Source organism: Hippocampus bargibanti, linkage group LG07 (genome assembly GCF_051943395.1).
Source record: "Hippocampus bargibanti isolate YZ-2025 linkage group LG07, ASM5194339v1, whole genome shotgun sequence".
NCBI classification, from domain to species: Eukaryota; Metazoa; Chordata; class Actinopteri; order Syngnathiformes; family Syngnathidae; genus Hippocampus; species Hippocampus bargibanti.
The window spans coordinates 24,253,167-24,277,353 of NC_142740.1; the positions used below are offsets into that span (position 1 = coordinate 24,253,167).

Consider the following 24,187-nt stretch of genomic DNA (forward strand, 5'->3'; position numbering starts at 1 on the left):
AAACACCAAGAATGGGAAAGCACCCGGGTCAATGTGAAAATATCTTTGTATCCTCAGTGTTGACTGACAGAACCAAAAGTCAAGCAGCAGCTGCACTGATACTCATTTTTGCAAATTTGGGTTCTATGCTGTATTTGTGTTTTGACACAGCTAACGTTTTTTTTCTTCACCTTGACATGTGCAATCTGTACCGAGACGGACATCTGCAGACATGAAACCAACAGCAAGGGGGACTAAAGTGTTTGTTATCATAGGAGGGAATCCCCTCCGACAGACATGCGTGGTTACACGTTTGCTTGCATGTTTCGCTTTTAGATGCTAAACAGGTCAAGATTTATGTCAACTATCACACCTGCAGGTGCTGAGGTTTGTGGTAACATGTCAAGCATGTGTTTTGACATAAGACACCAACTGAAACGAAGCAAAGAGAGTATGAGGAAAGCATATAACAAAAATTTTGAGGTAAAACGGCAAAAGACTCCACAGCTGGAAGAGGAACATAACTGCTCATTGGTGCAATTCCATGAGCAGATCCAGGTCCTTTTGCTTTTTTTGTAACTTGATTTACGAGTGTATCACTTGAGAAATGGATATACGAGTTAGGTGTCAAAATGAACTGATTAAATGACAACTAATCAATTATACTGTTCAACCAATTCTTTATCTATCTACATTTAATTTGGTCTGCCACAGCAGATGATCTGTAACCCAGAGGAGCACATGAGCGTTCCCACATGATCGCTTTGCTGTTTTCAGTACCTTGTTGGTTGATGCGGATGTTCATTGGTATCTGGGCTGTCATAGCCAGCAAATTGTGTTGCAGTGCTCTCTGCAGAAGTCGTTGATGCTCCTCTGCTGGCAGTGCCATCTTCTTCTCAGGTGGCTCTCCGGCCTCCAGTTTGTCCCTCAGCTGTTCCAATGCCGCAACCTGAGCCGCCATAGCCGCCTGGGCCGCGGCGGCGGCAGCCACCGAGTGATTCGCCAGGGCTCCCACTGGCATGCGAGGTACACCAACTCCATGGAAAGGCTGTCTGATCTCTTCTTCTAGACAGCAGGGAGGAAAAACACTTAAAGGACAACCGACGCCTCCGGAGAAGTTGTGTCCATAATTTGTAAAATCACTTCAAATGACTTCTACTGAGCGTATTTTACAAAGATTCCACCGCATATAGCTATATTTTACGTTTTAAGACTCACGCTGAATATTCAGTAAGTCTTGTTTTCAAGGTGAGGACGATGCCTGACGTGACGTCACATCTGGAACGCCCCTGACCGAGAAAGTGACACCCAATGCATTTTGGGTACTTTGTTTGGTCTAACAACTTTGTGTTGATCCGTGTTGATGGCGAAATTAGAAGGAAAACACATAAATAACACGATGGTGAATCGTGTATTGCACCAAGACTACTATTTGATACTAGTTGTCACAAATTCCCAGCAGACAAATCAGCCCATTTCCAACAGAGCTTGGGCACCATATTGCGCATTTTCTGGGACGCTACATTGGAGTCCTGACGGCTCCAATTGATACGGGAGGACTTCTTTAATCGATTGCAAACATTTATGCTTTCCTCTTCAGGACTATTTGAATCACCTTCATAACTGGATGAGTAACAAGAAAGCATCTACTCCGAATCTGAAGCTATTGTTTTGAGACGTCATGGCGTGACGTCACCAACAAGGGGGCTCGGCATCGCTGAGGTCATTTTGAAGTAGTTTTGGGACACTTTAACTCATTTTTATTGGTGTTTTGCATTTGACTAAAAATATCAGCCTGCGTGTTTTGGGTATTTTAGATGATATAAAATGTTTTTCTGATGTTAGTTAGAAAACAAAAAAATGGTGTTGGTTGTCCTTTAACTGAATGTATGATGAGGCTTACTCAGAAAGCGATGGATTTTTTTTTAACTCAACATGAAGCTATGCCCACATTTAAACTCATTATGTAAAATATCCTTGAGAGTTTTGACAGGCGCTTAGAAATTAAATGTATTATTATTATTATTATTGTTATTATTCAACTAAGACAACAGCAACTGCCCCACAAAAAAACACCACCAGAAGAAAAGTCATTATTTTTTTAAGTATATGTTAAAGTGTATGATGGTCTCAAAAAATGGATGACATCAACAACGATAATGTCAGAGAGTGTACAACTCAATTCAAAATTATTTTCTTCAGTCACCACTTCAATGTTGCTGTATATTCCTCTTTCTTTATATTGTCAATATGCAAACTGTTTTTCATTTGGAACATTCCAGGATGCAGGCTACAAAGACCTTTTCAATTCTTTTCCAACAACTCAAATAAGCACATCTATATTCCAGTGGCGGGCCGTGGATTTCATCGGTAGGCTCCGTATCAATCAATACTGAAAAAAAGTGTGGTGTGATTTACTACACGTCCACTAGAGGGTACCATTAGCCAGAGAATAACTGACCGACCTTTATTAATGTCCATTTTTTCTTGAAAAGTCTATTGAAAATGGCTTTAACAGTAAATCTGCAACCAAATCCATTTCTTTTCCTCCTTTAGCCATTGTGGGTTGACAAAACTGCTATTCAATCAACACAATATATTTGCTTATGCAGCTCTCTACAGATACAGTGTGCTAGCTCTGGGCAGTATGCGCTTATCATTCGCGGCTAGTGATACTATGATTGGCTATTTGCGAAAACACTGACGTTGCCAGCGCCTTTGAGCAGGCCTAGGGTTGCCAACTCTAACTCTGATAGGTGAAAGTAACTGTTAAATCGCCATTGAATTTTATGCTTTAGAGCCTGCAAAACTGATTGTGAAGGCGTACAGGTAGATTTCTGACACTGGTCTGGAATGATGGCTGAAATGTGATTGGTTAAATGCTTAAATATGAAAACACACACCTGGAAGCAGCGCAAAGGGGGAAAAGTAGTGTAAGGAAGCTGAAAGACAATTTGGAATTATGGACAATCAATAATTTATAGCCAAAATACTGTATAATTATTTCGTCTGTGATTCACATATTTATAGGCCAGCAGAGAAGGCCTTGCAGGCCCTGACGGCCCAGCACTGCTATATTCCCTTTCCCCCTATTTTGGAATGTCAACGTCAACGTGGGGTGGCAAGCTCACCTTTCTTGATCTTTTGGATGGGGGTGAGCGAGGCCCCATTGGTTGCTACTGTCAAACCCATGGTGGGCGTGGAGAGCTTTGGCGAAGACAGCATGGTGGGTGTCCCGTTGGGGGAGTATGTGAAGAGGGAGCCACCGAAGCTCTGTCGTCTGCCTTCCCGTCGATTGCTGTCGATGGCGGCCTGGAGTTCGTTGGGGTTGCTCAGACCCCTCTTGTCACATTCATATGGGTACAGGTACTTCATGTATCTAAAGGGAACCAACAATTCCTTTTTAAAGGGCAAATTAAACAATGAGATCATTTGGAATGATTTACAAATAGAAGAGGAATGAGAATGACACTTCTATTTAGCATTTGCGGTGATACTAATTATAGGCAGCCTCTGAAGAACCTGACATAATTACAAACGTTGCGCATACAGTATGATGCCGTGTGAAAGTAAAGCTATTTTGGGTATTTTTTTTTCTCGTGAGGCAAGTTTTATTAATAAGCGTAGGCAGGTACATTTTCCCCAACAGCTATGCTGACTTCAAAACACACACATACTGTATATTGTGTATTTCTACACACACACACACACACACACACACACACACACACACACACACACACACACACACACACACACACACACACACACACACACACACACACACACACACACACACACACACACACACACACACACACACACATCTACAGTACACACAGAAGGGGGAGAGAGAGAGCGAGAAAGAGAGTGTCTCGCACCGGTGCAGCAGATTTTCACTTATTGTATAAATTTGAATATTTTGAGGAAAAAAATGAGGCAAAGGGAGAACATGTAACATGGGAGAATCCCAAACATTAGAATTGTGAAGTAGGCATTCTTCCTTGAAACCCCAAGTTAAAAATTGTATAATAGTAGGAACGCAAGGAAGAAGACAAATTAGGATGTCATAAAAGGGTTGTGCGTGTGTTTACTGACTGTGTGCGGAGGGTGAAGGCTGCACTGGTGATTGAGGTAGGCAGATTAAGTCCTTTGGTGATCTCCCTCCACAGTTTCTTGTTGATAACCTCCACCAGGCCCCCCTTCTCCGTCACCAGCCTGTAGAGCATGTACAGATCCAGGACCTGCTTGGCCATGATGGGAATACGATTCACAGGGGTCCCTGGAACAAGACCCCTTTCGTCAGCATGCACACTTAAACAAGAGCTCAATTTGCATTCAATGAAATTATCCAACATGTTTTTTTTTCTTGAGAATGGTATCAAGATGGGTGATTATACCCAGTAACGACCTGCAGAGGGCGCACTCAGCTTCTCCGATCAGTCAGCAGACCCACCCGTCATGCTTCTTGACTCACAAGAATTTAGTTTCATCGTAAACACGTATACTGTACATCTTTTGTCTACCACCTTTGGCTTCTGATCTTTGTCAGGCATGAATCACCAACATAGTGTCTCACTAACAAAATACATGGTATTTATAAAGAGACAGTGATATTTAAGTATTTCTGATGCCAAACTGGTAAAACAACAGTTTGCGAACTTTTTGTTTGTTTTTGTCTCGATGTTGGGTCCAGTGTGTGTGTGTGTGCATATGTGTTTGTGTGCGTATGTGTCATAGGATGTCGAGGTAAACCGTATCAGTTTACCTTCGTGTCTTGACCTTCAATACAATGTATGCCTTTATTACAAGCACATCCTGGGAATGAGGTTATGTGACCATCAATCAATCATCTCTGAATTGAATACAGACCCCACCCAACTGTGAGAAAGATAAGCATGCGACTCAGAGTCTACCTTACATGAGGGGATCTCACAAGTACACAGCTGTTACAATTACAAAAGAGACTATCGTTAATTCAAAGTATGTTCTGAAGTACATGCACTCTTTGGAAGAGTACATTTGGAGGGTTCACAAGGCCCTACTCTGGGTTCTTGATATTGAGAAATGATCAGTGTCCATCCACACATTTAAATTCTTCTTCGACAATTATTTAACTAATTCATTGCCAGACATGTGCAAGAATGTGTCCACTCCACTGCCAGAGGTTTTGTCATTTTCACTCAAATTCCAGGACCCACAGAATATTGAATTTTAGGACTACATAAAACTTCAATGCAGCATAGACTGTCTTCTTTCATCAGAAAAAATGAGTTAATTCCTAAATTATGTGGGTCTGGAGTTACATGAGCTTGAAATGAGGGTGGCTGTCCGAAATACAATGCAATACATACATATTGGCTTATATAGCACTTTAACAACACCTGAAGCGGTAACAAAGCGCTAACATGGAAAAAGAGGGAAATTCCACCCCCTCGTTCAAGGGAAAAAAACATTAGCAGTCCATATTGTTTTACTGAATAAAGCGCTTTAACAGCTTAAGCTAGAACAAAGTGCTAAAATGGAAAAAAAGGGAAAAAAAAACATTGCCAGAGGTCTGGCCAGCGCTTTATCAGCACCCCACGCTAGAAAAACCCAAAGTCAAGGCCCGGGGGCCAAATCACATGGCCCGTCACATCATTTTATTCGGCCCGCGAAAACAAATCCAACTTGTTAAATTCCATAATAATTGCTTAAGTCTGAACCAAAATTTAAAATTGTCCCATGAAAACCACAATAACAGTCATTATTTTTTACCTGTAATTTGAAAACTGGTTATTCATTAATTCGTTGTGTGCTCTAGATGTAAAATATGGAGGGGATGAAACATTCTAATGGCTTTGACACCCCTGCTCTATTTTATATTTTCAATTCCCAACTGAATTCCAGAATTGCAGTGTATAAGATAAACAACACAATAAGAATGTGTCAAAAATTATTTTGATTATCATAGAGAAATATTGTGCACATAATTTGTCTTGGGTATTTGCTCTCGTTTTATTTCTTGATGGTGTTTGTATTATATTTCCATTGTTGTTCTTTGAAGAGAGGGTAGGTGCGTGGAGTCCATTTTGAACACCTGCTCAAGTCACAATGAGTTGCCGGGTGGCTTACCTCTTTTCTGCATGAAGCTGAAGAGGTCATCAAGAAACTCTTTCCTCTTTGGGTCTACATCCAGTTCATACAACTGTGGAGAGGAAGAGTCGCTAGAATGAGGCGTTCGTATTTACAAAATACTGGCACGACTAAGAAAAGATAATGATCAGCAAAGACAAAAGGATTGTCACTCAGTAGAAAAGAACATTGTTGCAATAACTGACAACTAGCATCAGCGTCAACGAATGTCAACCCCAAATAAATAAATAAATAAATAAATAAATAAATAAATAAATACATAAGTCTTGCTTTATCATAAAAACCACACCCTAGTCCACATTCATTCATGCAAAGAGAGACATTGGGGACCACTCAGGCTTGATGAAAACCTCATGCAGGCGCAGCTGCTGATTGGAAAGTTCAGTGAAAGTTTGCAGCGAAAATGAGGTACCTACTTGGGGGAGCACAAGGAGCCTATTGATCACAGTCTTTTTTTTTCCGGTATAGTTTGGCAGCGTAACTATGATTTGATCAGAATATTAACATCACAACATGGGCATCAGGGCACTGAAGCCGCAGATTGACACTCGTGTCGCATATGAGAGCAAAGGTCACAGGAAGACATTAACCTCTTCACATACATGAAACTCACCATTAGGCCCCAGAGCTGAAATGACTATTGATTTTCCGACTGACGGAAAATGTATTTTTTATTAACTCATTCACTGCCAGACAAAATACAAAAATGTGTTCACTCCAGTACCAGGGGTTTTGTTATTGTCATTTGAATTCCAGGACCCATAGAATATTGAGTTTTAGGACTACTGTACATAAACATTCAATACAGCGTTAGAAACCTTGGATTATTTTCTTTCATAGGAAAAAAAAGCTAATTCCTAAATTATATGGGTCTGGAGTTATATGAGCTTGAAATGAGGATGGCGGTCCAAAATACAATGCAATACATACATATTGGTTTATATAGTGCTTGAACAACAACCGAAGCTGAAACAAAGCACTAACATGGAAAAAATGCTGCCCTCTTGTGGAAAAGAAGAAACATTGCCAGAGGACATGGCCAGTGCTTATTGGCTCCCAAGCATGAAAAACCAAAACCCGAACAAATTTGAGAATGGCGCTCTACGTCATATTTTCAATCCCTGAATAAATTATTGAATGGCAGTGAATGAGTTAATTATTCTGGTGTTCTATTCATTGTAGTACCTCACCTCTGAAAATTCTGTTTGTAATAAGACAATAAATGAATCAGATTTTTGTTGTCTTTGAGTGTGAAAGGAAATTGCATGATTGATATAATTTGAGCCAGGTAAAAAAAATAGGATAATTATGGGAGGATCACATGTAATCTTTGGTTTCCCAGCCTTGCTCAAAAAGGAAGTTAGCGTAAACATTGGTGTATGGTGGGCAATACAGATCCAGTGAACAACTGGTAAGTTTCATACAAAGTACATAAAACCATGAAGGCAATGCCAAAACACTCCAATCTGAAGCAACAGTATTTTATAGACTTTTTATCATGTGACCTGTAATCTCTGTGTCGCTGACACAGTTCGCTGTAAATTCAAAGTAAACATGTCACAGGGAGCGACATAAGTACAGAACGCCAGTAAGCGGTTTGTTTGGAGCGCTGGCGTGCTTTGATCCATGCCACCTTATATGGATCGGCGCGCACTTACGTGTTTTGTGCTCGCCCAAAGTTGTCACCGAGCGGAAATGAAAAGTGAGTTCAGCTGAAGCTGTGTAGGATGTGACACAAGTGGCCTCTAAGCAGGAACAGACTGCCCCTCATTGTAGCATTCAGCCCTCATTAGAGACTTCAAGCTGCCATCAGATCTTATTATCTCGAACGTATGTGTGTACGCGCACGTGTGTGCGCGCAGGGAAAGGGGGGGGGAGGGTCTTGCTGGATTGAATAGGTTTAAATGAGATGGGGTGGTGGTGGGGGATTCCTGCTAATGTACAGGGCTGCTTTAGACAAGGGGGAGTTTTAATTACAGGATGCATGCATTTTGTGAAGTGCCGCACCATAAATCTTGGAAATGACCCCTTTACTCCCATCCCCCAGTCCAACTATTCTTTATTTTCTCCACATGCCTCCCTTTCCTTATCAAACAGACAAATATTTCCCAAGTGACCAGTCATTTTACTCGTGGCTACAGACATCAATGTTGAATCAACCTGTCGGAGTACCAGCACAGGTATTCAAATTATGGGAGTATGCTACGGACTCGCCACGCGCTAATTGGCCGGTAGAGGTCCACGGCGCAATTCAACCAAATACAAAAACCAGCTGTCTCAGAAAAGAAACATTATTATGGTTGTTCAATGCGCCCGGTGCGCCACCACTGCAAACTAGAACTACAATATGCAAAAGGGGTGAACATGAGTTTGATCATTTGAATATCAACAGACTGGAAGATTTTGTGGCCAAACAGTGTCTGAGTCCAGACGCTCCCCAACTTACGAACGAGATACGTCCTGAATGGTCGTTCGCAAGGTGAATTCGTTCGTAAGTTGCTTCAGTGCTGTATTTTGTATGGAATGTTTGTTTAAGACTTATATAAGTCTCCTCCTCTTCTTTTCCTTACGGCTTTTCCCCTCAGGGGTCGCCACAGCGAATCAATGTCCTCCATCTATCCCGGTTTTGTGCATCCTCTTCTCTCACACCAATTACCTTCATGTCCTCTTTGACCACATCCATAAACCTCCTCTTCGGGATATATGCTTTATAAAGATATGCACATGTACAACTGGAGAGAATACTACATAAGTTGCTACAAAAATGTTTGTATGTACCGTTGTTCGTAATTCGAATGTTCGTAAGTAGGTGAGGGTCTGTGTAAAGTTTCCCTCCACACCAAACGATTTGATTTGTCATCTTCAAGATAAGTTGAGTGTGTGAATTGCACATTTTCCATTGGCTATTCTGTATCCAGTTTCAAGTCCCATTCAGTTTTGCCATTTAACACAGACAAGGGACACACATATCCTGCTTTGTGTCAGACTCCAGGCGGCAATCACAGAAGTCGGCACTAATTAGGGAGGAACACAGTCGAATCCATGTCTGTGTACTGGAAATGGGACAGCGCTAGCAGTGTAGCAGTTCATTCAGAATACGGGGCGGTTTTGACACAGCACAATAACAGAATGCCTGATGAATGGTTTCTCGATCATTTCAATTCACATTCTCGGATGCTATTTTGCAACCGCTGATTGGTTGCGTGTTAGCAAACAAGGCATGGTTTTGAGCTCAATTATCCACTGATGTTGGTGCATAAAAGAGGCAAAGGGAACGTGAATGATGGCAGATTATGCTCATATGACTGCCGCGCTCAGAGTCAGCAAATAGTTCTTTTTTTCGCTGGCCTCTTAAGTGGAAAGTAAGCTAATTGCCATTTGCAACTATGACCACAGTGCTGGATGTGCTGTCATCTATAAACAATGTATTTTTTTGGAGGATAATGACCCTCCAGATTGGAAACCAGTGACTTGTAATGGGTCAATAGCATTGTGGTAACTGAAGATATTTATAGATGTGGAAGAGCATCCTGCATTGACCATTAGGATTATGTTTTAATGACTGTTTGGAAAATGACTGAGTGAAAGTAGCGCATCTACACAAAACTGCCATAGTGCGGTGTTCAGGCCGCACACGAGTTGAGGCGACTGTGAAGAACGACTTTCAGACATGAAGTCATTTCCTCAACACAACTGACATAAATAAGCCTCAATTCTTCAACTAATGCAGTATTTCGGCCATAATATACTTGGTGGCGATATTATGACTAAATTCCGCAAGAGAGAAATCAAGTTGAATGAGTGAGACAGAGTCCAAAATATTCTCCATTTTTCACCAGAAAGGCTTGAAAAATACTGTATTTTGCGGTGTATAAGGCGCACTGGAGTATAAATCGCACCCCCATTGAATGGTGGATTTTGAAACTTTTTCCAGATGTAAGGCGCACCGGAGTATAAGCGCAACCCCAATGAATGGTGTATTTTCAACCTTTTTCCATATACCGTGTAAGGCGCACCGGAGTATAAGGCGTACCTTCAATGAATGACAAAAGTTTCCCAAAGATAAAAAGTTGTCCAAATATTAGGCACACTGCATTATAGGGCTCTAAAGTAGAGGCTGGGGTTACGCACTACTTCTACAGGGGGAAATGGAGTAGGTGGCTACTGATAGTAGTTGCGAGACCTGTTGTGGCTCAATAGGACTTCACATATAAGGTGCACCAATGTATAAGGCGCGGGGCCATCTTTTAAAGAAAATCAATGCTTTTGGGTGCGCCAAATACACCAGAAAATACAGTACTCCGACAAATTGGGCTTCTTACTATTGATAGGTCCTGTTACACTGGTGTATTCATCTATACCCCCTTTGAATTCCTTCTTGGTTGTATCTCAATTAATTTTCCATGTCCACTGTGATTAGATAATATGATTTTATGTTTTTTTTCCCCCGATTCAGTGATCTTGATACTGCTAACGCACAATACAGCTCCTGAGTCACCACGTATGTATACCGTCACACATACCTTATCATGCAGAGCTGGGTGTGGTTGGTGTTGATTTACTATATGGTTTTCATGTTTGTAATGTGTGAGAAGGGCCCTCCTGAATTAAAGCTCAGCTATTCAGATGAACAAGGAGAAACTAGAAAAACCACAATAAACCGGGCCAACTGGTATTGTTGTGAATCGGCTCATTTTCCTGCAAGAAACTCATTGTACTAAAACCACTGCATCTTAGGTTTTAAACATGTGACTGACACTTTGGTTGACAAAAAAGATTTAGATCAGATGGTGTTGGACACTTTGACATTCGTACATTTTCAACTTCGCAGCCACGGGAAAACACGCATTTTTTTTGGGTCAAAAATGCCAATCAGGTTCCATCCTGGCCTTCTATGTAGGTCAGCAATTGCCCTTCAGCAGGATAAATGATGAAGAGGCCTCATACGCCAAACAAAGTGGCTTATGATGAAAATAATCAGGAACTACAGAGCAGCCTGTTGCTACAGACTTGCAGCTATGACCATGTTGGTGGAAAGTAATACTGCGTGGGGAGGAGATTTATTTCGGTGCATAGGGGGAGGGGTTGTTCCACGGTTAATGCAAATAGATGTTAGGAAGCCAACGGCACCCAAGTGTCACGTAGCACATAATAAGGGCTTTGCAATCGAAAACCACAACCCAGAGGAGAGTGGAGTATCGCGTACAACTCTTCAAGCTCTCGATTTCGGGCGGCTGACTGATAGTTCAAACCTTCTTTTTCATGTTTCTACTTTCCTTGTGACATATACAAAAACATATATCAAACGTGATGCAATAAAGCAGAGTTTCATCTTTCAGCACGACGACAACCCAAACAAGCCTGACTCAAAGAGTGGATTGATAGGAGTTGTGGATTGACCCAAACTGAGTCCAGACCTGCATCCAATAAAAACATATGTGGTGACCCGAACACCTTAAACATGTCTGGAGTACTTTCAAGTTCAAGCTTCAAGTCAAATCCAGATGAGACAAGCCTGAATACCTTTTACAAAAACATTCAATTCTGTAGTGGTGGGCCGTGGATTTCATCGCTAGGCCTTCAATCCAATCATCTGAAAAAAAGTGTGGTGTGATTTACTGCAAGTACACAAGAGGGTACATTAGCCAGGAAATAAATGATCAACCTTTCTTAATGATGTCCATTTTTCCTTGAAAAGTCGTCCTTCAGCCATTGTGGGTTGACAAAACTGCTATTAAATCAACACACTATACTGTATATGCTTATGCAGCTCGCTACCGATATAGTGTGCTAGATCTGGCCAGTATGCGCTTATCACTTGCAGCTAGTGATACTATGATTAGCTAGTGACTTGCCAATCATGTGACTAGCCAATCATAACTGGCGAAAACTTTGACGTCACCAGTGCCTTGGAGCAGGCCTTGGGTTGCCAACTCGAACTCTGATTGGTTAAAGCAACTGTTTCATCGGCATTGATTTTTATGCTTCAGAGCCTGCAAAACTCATTGTGAAGGCATCCAGGTAGATTTCTGACCATGGTAACAAATGATGACTGAAATGTGATTGGTCAAATGCTTAAATACAAAAACACATGTCTGGAATCAGCGCAACAGGGGAAAACTCGTGAAAGGACACCGAAAGACGATTTGGAATGATTTAAAAAGAATTCATGGACAAATATAATTCATTAGTTCGTGATTCAGATATTTTTAGGCCAGCAGATAAGGCCTTGCAGGCCCTGACGGCCCGTCATTGCAATTCTGTTATAAAATCATGATTTCAAATGCATAGCCTCAGTATACAAAGTATTCCTTTTCGTCTCTATGGGATTTGAGCAGAACTGATGTTCTCCACTTGTTTTCAAAGTCACCCACCAAAAAAATCTTGTCACACAGGTGGTTGATGTTTTACATTCATTGCAGGATATGACTAAAGGCCGACTCAAGTCATTGAAAAAACATTGGGCACGAGTCAATGATTGCTCATGCAATGAATCCAGTCATTAATGGCGTGATTGCTGGAAATCAGCACACCAGATGTGATTTGCATATGCACAAAGAAAGTCTGTATACTGCGGTTGTTGCACAACAGAAACCAGATATTGTTTAAAATGTTGTTGCAGAACAGGTTACTCCGTTTGTTAATCCAAGTCTGGTCATGTATTTACCCTCCAAATGAGATGAAGCGTGTACATGATTTCATCAACTATTTAACAGGAAACCATGTCCATCTGAATGAAGGGGAAATGGATCACGGTAAAGAAAAGCGCAATAAGTCAACTTAGTGAGTACTAGGTGACTCATAAAGGCAGGGGGAGGGGTGAATGTAGCTAAAAAGGGTCCGGGGTCATGGAGTTGATCCAGCCTGTGAACACATGATCGGGCATTTTCAAACAGTGCCTTGTATCAGGCAACAGCCGTTTCACGGGTGACCCAAGTTGCAAACGTAGAAATATTCCCTGAGCCAAAGGACGTGCAGCACAATGTAATCTTTATCGGAGAAGCACGTATGAGGTCTGATAAAACATGACTATGCATGGATGAGAAGGTTTCTTCAGCCGTCATCTGTACAAATTTGAAGGTTTCGGACGTTTCGCCTCCTATCCAAGAGGCTTCGTCAGCGAACTATAGGATAGGTAGGCAAAACGTCCGAAACCTTCAAATTTGTACAGATGACGGCTGAAGAAACCTTCTCATCGATGGACCACTCCTGTACGACTGAGAGCTTACACAGACGTATGACTATGCATGTTTAATACTGTTGGGTTGTGTAAAAAAAAAAGGTGTAGCAGCAGCAGTGAGACTGTCAGTTACTCTTTTGTTGGCCTGGCTTATACGAGATACACTAATTCAATTGTAGTAGGCGTTACGAATGTTGTAATGAGACGGGTGTAATGAGATTCTGTGGGTCCTGGAATTTGAGTGACGATGACAAAAAGATGGCACTGTAGTGGACACATTTTTTTGCATGTCTGGCAGTGAATGAGTTAACATTCTCTTTTTATCTCGTGACTTGATGGGGCGCTGGCAAATTAGCGTATGTACATTGGCAAATTGTTGTTAATTGCTTACGTTTCAAGACACAACTATAGAGTGAACGCTGGCGCGAATGGCTGCCGCTGCTCGCCCGTACAAAACAATTAAGTGACTGTAAAGTGTCCTTGAGAGTTTTGAAAGGCGCTTATCAATGAAATGTATTATTATAATTGTCGTTATGATTATTATTCTACAGATGCTTGATGAAATGTAAATAACAGCATTGTCAAGAGGTCTACAAACAATAGATACATTGAGTTTACAAAAAAACTTTTTTGGGGGGAAAACAAAGCACAAAACTAGCTTGTCAAGACAATATTTCCCCACTTGTAGAAGACCACTCCTGGAATCCAGTGCGAACAGCACCGACTGGAATGTACATAAAACCAAACAGAGGAAACAAGCTCCTTCCCTTCTAAGTCTGAAATGACGTGCTTTCTGTCTGGAGTTGAATTCATCAGGAAAGAAATATGGCGCAACAGCAGCGTGACAGAAACATCTCATACGTGTCTCCATAAACTGACATCAATAATGAACCCATCTATGTCCACGCCCTACAACATACTTTACTATCCTGCCCTCCCTCGAGCACACAATTAACAGCAACAATGGATCTGTTTTACTGCCGCTGTATTCAACATTGTTTTATTGACAAGCCGGATCAAACCCATCATAATCCGCGGTGACCATCTGACCTCATAAATTCGAGCGCATCGACTGAGTGTGAGTAGCTGAGCCACCAGTTAAAGACAAACAAGCGCTGTCAAAGAACGATCTGGCCTAGGTTGGTCCGTAACAATCTCTCTCTCTCTCTCTGTTGAAGAGAAAGGCGGCTTTGTATATTTCAAATACAGTAAAGAATTATCGTCCCTTAATTATTTTGGAGTGTCCTATTACGATTCATCGATTCCTTTTCGACAGCAAATCTTGTGATCGCGGTCGTGGGTGACCTGAGCTGATTTTGCCCGCCTGGCTACTTATCGCAAGTCAACAGTTTCAAATTTGGGTCTTAAACTGGACAGTGATTTTAAATTGGACCAGCAAATTAATTTTTAATAATCAACCTACTTTCTTTCATCTTGGGCAGCTAGCTGAAGTAAATCATCTCCTTTCTCAAGAGCATTTTTAAACAGTAATTCGTGCCTGGCTGCAATAGTGTAATGCACTTTTGCATGGAGACAGCCAATCCGCCATTAATGCTGCTGCTGCTCACCTGTTTACTGGTACTCGTAAGAGGGAGCAGATCACTTCTCTGGCGTCACTTCACTGGCTCCCTATACATTTTAGAGTCAATTTTAAGATTAAGCCTTATTTGTTTACAAATCTATAAACGACTTTGCTCTCTACCTTAACTATCGGAACTCCTCCACCCCGACACATTTCATTCATTTGAGGTACCACGAACTGAGCAGATGGTCAGGGAGGGTTAAGCCTTTCCCATTGCTGCTCCCTTTCTTTGGAATGGCCGACCACTGAATATTCATTCAGTAAGCATCATGCCCTGGAGCGTGAACATGTCTGTAGTATTCACTAGCACAGAAAAGACTTGAGTAAAAAATGAACTTGGGATTTTCTTTTTTATTTTACTTACTGCAGATTACAGTGTTGCCCGAAACCATCTGCAAAAAGACAAAATGCTGCAATATGCATTCCAGGCCACTAGTTGGCGATGGTTGGTTATTTGCAAACAAACACTCTTCACGTGAGTTTTCTACCTTGTCTCTGTGGGTTTTAAATGCATGTGGGCTTTGAAATTCATATGTTGCTGTACTGTAAGAACACTATCCTTGAGCAGGCTAAGTACAAAACAGCGATGTGGCCTGGATTGTTGTTTTGGTTGTGACATATTCACACACATTTTAGCAGACTTTTGTTCGGCATATTTACACTTCAGTAACCGTGTCATTAAAAGCTTCCACAGAGAGACCCTTTTACAATATTTGGGAAATCATGCTCCAAGTTCTCAAAACTACACACATTTTCACCAATTTTGGTTCCAAAATTGAATTACAGCCCCTTTGTGTGCTCACATGATAATATCAGTGAATGAAGTCAGGGCAGAATGAGCATGTATTTGCTGCTGCTCACATTCCACCAGACTAACATCAGATAGCACGTCATGTAGATTTTGATAAGAATCAGAAATGAGTGGACACCAGCCTTCCAAGGCCTGCAACACCCAGATTTTGTGTGTTCGTGGGCAATTTCTCCTAATCACGTGTTGAAGATGAGCACTAATCATAGAGGCCAAAACGCCGGCAAGGCCAAGCTGAATGGAATGGCGGTTCGGAAAGACAAAGAAGACCAGAAGTCAACCCTTCAGTGTAATTTTTTTTGTCAATTATCCATGTGGAGAATTCTCCAAGTCAACACCTGGATGTGTATGTAATATATAATCATTAAATAAGACTTCTTTGATAAGTTATTTACGCAAAACCATTGCGAAAGATGCAAAGCAGATGGCGGAAGAGTGGAATGTCTGTCCAAGGACACTGATTCAAGCAAGAAGAAGACATACAGGGAGATATTTAATCTAAACCAGAAGGGCTGAAAACCCAGAGGTTTTGGTTACACTGTCACTCAGAGTGATAGATGAGCAGTGCGTTGAGTTTAATGGTTGACAGCCCAGGCCTCTAAACCATATCTGGCCCACCCAGCCTGAATGCAGTCCTGATATCTCTGCGGCTCATCAAAGATGAAAATGTTGTGGCTACTTCGCCTCGCCCACCACTAATCAATAGTTGTGGACTCTGCAATTTGACCAAAAGCAACACCTCAATTTGTCCTACACATACTTGTACAAAAATCTCAACAAAAACAAATAGACGAGATTACACCGATGTGCTCACGTATACGTCAGACTTTTGCTTCTGACATCCGCATTAGTGATTGATCATTTTTTTAACCATTCCCATGAAAGACAAATGCAGAATTTAACAAACAAGATACTACAATGGTATTCAAATATTTACTCTCACTACTAAATATTTTCAGAGGTGTAGTCTGCCCACTTTAAAGTTTAGGGGTATCACATGTGCACGAACACCCAGACATAATAATAATAATAATAATAATAAATTTTATTTTGAAGTGCCTTTCAAAACTGTCAAGGACATACATACATATAGACACACACACATATATACATGCATACACACACACACACATATATATATATATATATATATATATATATATATATATATATATATATATATATATATATATACACACACAGTAAAGTCTCGTTATATCGATATCGGATATATCGATAGTCCCGGTTATATCGATATTTTTTCGGACTCCCTTGAATATCGATATAACGAGACTTTACTGTATATATACATACATATACACACACACATACATACGCGCACACACACACACACACACACACACACACACACACACACACACACACACACACACACACACACACACACACACACACACACACACACACACACACACACACACACACACACACACACACTGTATATAGATATATACAATATATGTATGTGCAGCGTGTTCTACCGGAAACAAATTCCTTGTGTGTTCTACATACTTGGCAATAAAGATGATTCTGATTCTGATATATATATATAGCACAGTCTTCTTCTTTTCCCTTATATTGCGCAGTATACATGAAAAAACAACGCATGTATACACGATATCTACTTTTTTTTCTCCTTCGGTAGCTTAATGTATTGCAAAGTTTTATTCAAAGCAATCTGGCCTGGTGTGAAGAAGTACATGTCTCCTTATATTGACAACTGGTTGGACCACCGTCAGCAGCAACAATCAATCAAACCTTTCTATGCCTCGCCAATGTGTCTTTCACATATCTTCCTTACAGAATTGATTTAATTCAGCACCTATGGAGACTCATTTAGAGTCTTCAATGAAGAATGTGAGGAAGTTGGGAGGACCTACACAAAACCCTTGGAAGCACTGGGATAAAATACAAACTACATGCAGAAAGGCTGTATGCGGAATCTATCTAAGGAGATCATACATTGGAAAAGAATAATGCATATTTGTATTTGATGCACAAGACATCGGAAGGATGCATTTTCAATGAGGTGTGTTATGAAAGAAAAGAGTATGTGCACGCAGGTGATTGTGAGTGTGAGTAATGCAAAAACCTTGCATTGATAATTATGGATCCAACACCTAATGGCTTCCTGAGCGACAATGACAAGTTCGTTGTGCTTTTCATCCTATTGGGGTTTTACCATTGTGGAGCCTTATTGAAAAAGCAATGTCTATTTTCTCCTCCCAAGTCCGGTGACATTTCACACAAAGAGGCATTCCAACCTTGAAAATGCCTGGCCAAGAATTTCAACGTCTGACCCAGCACTTAATTGATTCTTTCAAGACTTAACGCTTTCAACACATGCTACCTTTTCAGGGACATTTGAAGGCAACATTGGAATTTCAACACTTTAGTTCAAATGAAAGCCTTTCGGTGGGTCATTGTATGAGAACATGCAACTTTTGTCTGTTTGTCGGCTCTGTGCACCCAGCAAAGATCTACTTCCAGGCTTGAATAATGTCACAAGGCCACAAGGCAAGAAGGCAAGCAACACCCTTGTTGTTTGGAGAGAAAATACATGTCTCATACTGTATGGTGATATAGACAATGGAGGACGTGGAGCATTTGTGAGTCTTGCTGTTGCTCAAGAAATGTTCATTTCCTCATTTCCTACGTGAGCGTTTGAGGGTTGCAAAGTGGGGTGGGAATCACAGAGAGTTTGTCCAAATCTGATGTTAAAAACACATATGCAAAAAAAGAAGGTGCTGGACTCGAATTTGTTTCAATTTCTCTTGACGTTTCTTACTACAATCTCCCTTTGCATCTGCATTTTGAGTGGCTGCCAGTGTCCAGCGTTAGTTAGCTGCACAATTCTTGACACCGGCATCACAACACATTTAAGGTGCTGAAGGTGGCTCCTGTCAAAACGACCTTGTATTACACATTCTACTTGGCTCGGCTTCAAAGCTCAACGCCAACTGGCTGTTGTTCTGCGGCTCCGAACCGAGCCTCCTTTTTTTTTATTGTGCTGCACCCACCCCCCAACATATTCACACACGCACGCACACTGAACAGGAAGAGTGTAACAGGTCCTCATCTAGCCGCCGCCTTTGTTTTGCAGCCTTTTGTTTTCACAACACAAACAATACCTATTAAGCCTTGTTTTCCTTTTGTTAAATCTAAACCACTGCACAGACATGTGTAAGGGCAATTAAATGACAACTAACCAAAATTCTGAAAGTCATTCATGGCAATTTTATATTCTAGTGTTATACAGACACTCCCGAATTTACAAACAAGATACATTCCGAACAGTCGTTCGTAAGGTAAATTTGTTCGTAAGTGGCTTCAGTGCGATATTTTGTATCAAATGTATGGTTAATGCTTATATAAGTATGTTTAAAAGACAACGACACCATTTTTTTGCTTCCTAACTGACATCAGAAAAACATTTTATAGCGAATGCAAAACACCAATAAAAATTACTTAAAGTTTCCTAAATCTGCCACAAATCAGCTCGAAACTGGGTATTTTCAGAAAGTCCCGCCCCCAGATCGTGACGGCACGAACTGGTTTTTGATTCTTGCTCTAGAATCAAAACAATGGCTTCAGATTCGGAGAACATACTTTCTTGTTGCTCATCCAGTTATGAATATGATTCAAACAGTTCTGAAGAGGAAAGCATAAATGTTTGCAACCGATTAAAGGAGTATCAATACCATATCAATTCGAGCCATCAATGACAGCAATGTCGCGTACCACAAAATGCACAAGATGGCGCCCAAGCTCCGTTGGAAATGGGCTGATGTGTCTGCTGGGAATTTGTGTCAGCGGATATCAAATAGTAGTCTCTGTGCAACACATAATGATTCCCCATCGCGTTATTTATGTGTTTTCCTTCTAATTTCGACATCAACACGGATCAACAAGAAGTTTTCAGACCAAACAAAGTACCACAAAATGCATTGTGTGTCGCTTTCTCGGTCAGGGGCGTTCCAAATGTGATGTCACGTAGGGGATCGTCATCAACTCAAAAACAAGACTTTCGGAATATTCAGCGCAAGTCTTAAAACGTAAAATATAGCTATATGCGGTGGAATCTTTGTAAAATACACTCAGTAGAAGTCATTTGAAGCGATTTTACAAATTATGGACACAACTTGTCCGGAGGCGTCGGTTGTCCTTTAAGGTTTACATGAGTATGAGTGTAAGTAACCTGTATTGGTTTGTACTGAAAACATTTAATAGAATATGTGCTTGATAAATAAATGTATGTATGTTGTATATGTACAACTGGAGACAATACTATATGTTACTACAAAAATGGTTGAACTAGAAATGTTACTACAAAAATGGTTGAACTAGAGAGAATACTACAAATGTTCCTATGTACCGTTGCTCGTAACTCAACTGTTCGTAAGAAGGGGAGCGTTTGTATTGCCATAAAACGGTTTTAACTGGGTGGGCCGACATCACATTACATGCATTAAGAATGGGTTGAACTTAAGTTCATTTCCAAGTCAAGACAAATGAGTGAATACCTTTGCCAAAGAAGTGTTTGATAAGGTACAAAAGCTCCCCAACTTACAAACGAGATATGTTCCAAACGGTCGTTCGTAAGGTGAATTTGTTCGTAAGTTGCTTCAGTGCTATATTTTCTATGTAATGTGTGTTTAAGGCTTATATAAGTAGGTTTAAGGTTTGTATAAGTAACCTGTATTGGTTTGTCCTGAAAAATAAACATTTAATAAAATATGTGCTCTATAAAGATATGTACATGTACAACTGGAGACAATACTATATGTTACTACAAAAATGGTTGTATGTACCGTTGTTCGTAACTCGAATGTTCGTAAGTAGGGGAACGTCTGTATCCTCAAATTAAACTAAAAGATACGCCAGAGTTAAATCATTAACTACTCAGGGGAACAATTAAAAAAAAACAAATATCGAGTTCGATTTTTCTGTGAATTGGAACTAAAACTGGTCTGCTGAGGTCCAAATTGCATTTGATTTTTTTTTGGTAGAACATCAATTTATGTTCTCCACATCTCACCAGCTTAGTTCGCCAACAATATTTCACCGATTAGCTGGAGGAAGACTTGCCAGCTAATTACAATCGGGACTCATCTGCAGCCATGTGGCAACTTGTTTGTGCTGTCACAATGGAGACAATTGTGTGCAAGCTCCCAGGAGGTCAATACTATCAATATCTGCAAATGGAAAGCTAGCGTAGATGGATTTGAAGAGGATTAGTACTGGCCTTTCTCCTTATCTTGTAACCATGGACATGCCTTTTTAAAGTTCTATTTCATTGAATGCTGTTTTCAAATTAGTTGTTTATGTTGTTTTTATTTCCAGATATGCACATATTAAAAAAAAAAGAAACTGGAACTTTATAGCTCAAAAATCTCTCGATTAGTTCATAATTGTGTTCCTCCATGCTATCTAACAGCTTTAATTCTCCAACCAAGTGTTGTTTTGTTTTCATGCTGGTCTCATCAACTACAAGCTGGAAAACCAGCAAGTTAAAAAAATAATAATAAAAAGCACCAAACCACGCAGGTCTGTTTTTCTTTTTTGTTACAATCTGGTAAACCAACAAGTCTTCTTCTTTTCCTTTCGGCTTTTCCCTTCAAGGGGTCGCCACAGCGAATCAGTGTCCTCCATCTTCAGTGGTTTGATTCGCATGTTTGTTTTGGCCAAGCTTTTACGTCGGATGCCCTTCCTGACACAACCCTCTGTATTTATCCGGGCTTGGGACCGGCACAAGAAGACACTGGCTTATATTGCCCTGCGGCTACAGAACAAGCAACTCCATGCACTTAATAAAGATGAAAACCAGGAAGTAAAAAAAAAAAAAAAAAAAAAAAAAAAAAAAAAAAAAAAACAAACCACGCAGGTCTGTTTTTCTTTTTTGTTTATTAACTCATTCACATGCGAATCAAAGCTCTGAAGATGGTGGACACTGATTCGCTGTGGCGACCCCTTGAAGGGAAAAGTCGAAAGGAAAAGAAGAACTCATTCACTGCCAGACGTGCAAAATGTGTCCACTCCAGTGCCAGGGTTTTTGTCATTGTCACTCGAATTTCAGGACCCATGGAATATTGAGTTTTAGGACTGCATAAACATTCAATGCAATGTAAGAAACCTCGACTCTCTTCTTTCATCAGAAAAAAAGAATTAATTCCTAAATTCCAAATAAATAAATTTGTTTGGAGTTATATGATCTTGAAATGAGGGTGGCTCTCCAAAATACAATGCAATACATACATATTGGTTTATATAGGGGTTTAACAACAGCTGAAGCTGGAACAAAGTGCTAACATGGAAAAAGGGAAATGCTGCCCCCTTGTGGAAAAGAAAAAAATATTTGCCAGAGGCCATAGCCAGTGCTTTATCGGCACCCAAGCATGAAAAAAACAAAACCCGAACATATTTGTGAATGGCGCTCCATGTCATATTTTCAATTCCCGAATAAATTTGTGAAAGGCAGTGAATGAGTTATTTAATGAGAGGAAAATCATAAAAGAATAGAACAATGACCGATCATAATTGAGGGGTGCGATAGTTTATCCGTGACAAAGTTCTCACAGCAAATTCTGAAACAGTTTTGAGTTCGGACCATTTGATGTACAGTATTGACAGCAGTCAGCCAAACTTGTGTTTGTCACTCACTGGTTTGTAATTGTTTTTAGGAGTTTACTAGTAATAATACCCCTCCCCCATACCTCTGTCTAGTCGTGCCAACAATGACACACGTAGAAAGCAGTGCAAACTTCCCCTTATACTTCACCAAAAAATAACAAAGGACACTTTGTAGCGGAGTTTGACTTCCACAATGGACTCCAGGAGTGCCCTCTATTGTTACATGGGTTAAGTGCTAATTCAATTACAGGGCCAATGTCTGTGTCTGGTTACAATACATCAACAATCTGGTGAAATTAATGACTACAAGGCGATCTAAAGGATTCCAAACAAATTTCGGTAGAATACCAAGCCAACAAGTACTTATTGGACAGCTGTATCAGCAAAAAGCCGACAGGCAATCCCAATAAGTGTCGCTCTCACTTGGCTCTCATTCGAGCTATACTTCCTGTAGACCCAGTCAACCCCATCCCCCCTCACAGTGTCTTTGTGTGTGTGTGAGCAATTTAATGTTTAATGCCAAATGCCCTCCACTCACCCTGATCATGGTGAGTGCCATGAATTTTTAAAGACATCCCTTCTTGACTGTCCATCTGGGCTCCATCTGCCCTTGCTGCTGGTGTTTAAGGCCCGCACAGACTAAACTTCAAAAGATGCCGGCTGGCCTTTGAACCTTTTGGGCCTGATGAGGATACTACTTATCAACATGAACCAATTTTTGAAGGGCCGAAACTAAGACAAAAATCATTGAAAAGTAAACCCAAAAGGAAAGGGAAAGAGTCAACACCAAACCCATCGGTGTTTCTACACGACTGAATTCCTGCAGTGACAACAACAAGGAAACATAAGGACAAACTTGGACAGTAAATGTGGATGACCCGACATATAACCGACACGTATTTCATCCCAAAACAAAATATTTCCATGTAATGACTAAGTATTGATGCAGTTTCTATGGTCTGTTAATCTATAGTTCAGAGCTGCATACAAGTTGCACACTATTATTTACCATTATAGATCTGTTCGTCCTCAACCCGATGACACACAATGGGTCAAGGACTCACTTTTTGTAGGTCAACAGTGCTGGGTGAAATAGCTTAAATAAACCTCAAACAAATAACAAAATTCTCAGTTCCAATTTGAATCGATTTTTTTCCACCTTCAGTTAAAGAAAACCCTAATGACGACAAAAAAGATTTTTACTTAGTGGAGTGTTTTTTTCCTCTTCTGGATGTTTTTTTAAAGAGGCCAAATTGACTGACATAACATTTAGTTTGGATTCACATATTTTTCAAGAACTTTACAGTGTGACAGATATTGCAGCGTATTATGTACAGTGGTATAATAAAAATAAATGCACAATACAATCATTACTCTAGTATCATAATTGTTAATAATGTATGGATTCGGTATTTGTCGTTATAGTGTATTAATTGAAACATGTTTCTAATTGTGCATGCAGGTGCAGGCCGAATCAATGTAGATGAGATTTCAATGTCGCATCATCTAAAACATCTATCGATCAATTAATAGCCCTATTACCGATTCTGTCTGTTTTCAATACTGTAGGAGAAATCAAGGCAAGTCTATTAAATCGCATAAACCAGATGTTCTAAGTCCAAATTAACTAATAGCTAGCTAGCCAGCCAATAGCTAGCCAGCCAGCCTACAGCTAGCTACCCAGCCTAATAGCCAGTCAGCCAGACAATAGCTATCCAGGCAGCCAACAGCTAGCCAGCCAGTTAATAGCTAGTTGGCCAGCCTAATAGCCAGCCAGCCAGGTAATAGCTAGCAAGCAAGCCAGCCAATAGCCAGTTAGCAAGCAAGCTAATAGCCAGTTAGAAAGCTCTTA

The 24,187-nt window shown here is 40.5% G+C and overlaps 1 protein-coding gene across 2 annotated transcripts in view; it reads right to left on the reverse strand.

Moving 5' to 3' along the window:
• Positions 1 to 24,187, reverse strand: part of arid3a (AT-rich interaction domain 3A) — a 61,255-nt gene that overhangs the window by 7,848 nt on the left and 29,220 nt on the right. The window contains exons 4-7 of one of the 2 annotated variants that reach the window (XM_089001223.1): positions 6,094 to 6,166; positions 4,078 to 4,261; positions 3,111 to 3,358; positions 760 to 1,041 (exon numbers count right to left, since the gene is read on the reverse strand). In XM_089001223.1, the coding sequence (XP_088857349.1) occupies positions 760 to 1,041; positions 3,111 to 3,358; positions 4,078 to 4,261; positions 6,094 to 6,166 (787 nt within the window). Of the gene's footprint in view, positions 1 to 759; positions 1,045 to 3,110; positions 3,359 to 4,077; positions 4,262 to 6,093; positions 6,167 to 24,187 lie in introns of both variants that reach the window. The other variant, XM_089001222.1, reaches the window with a different exon arrangement.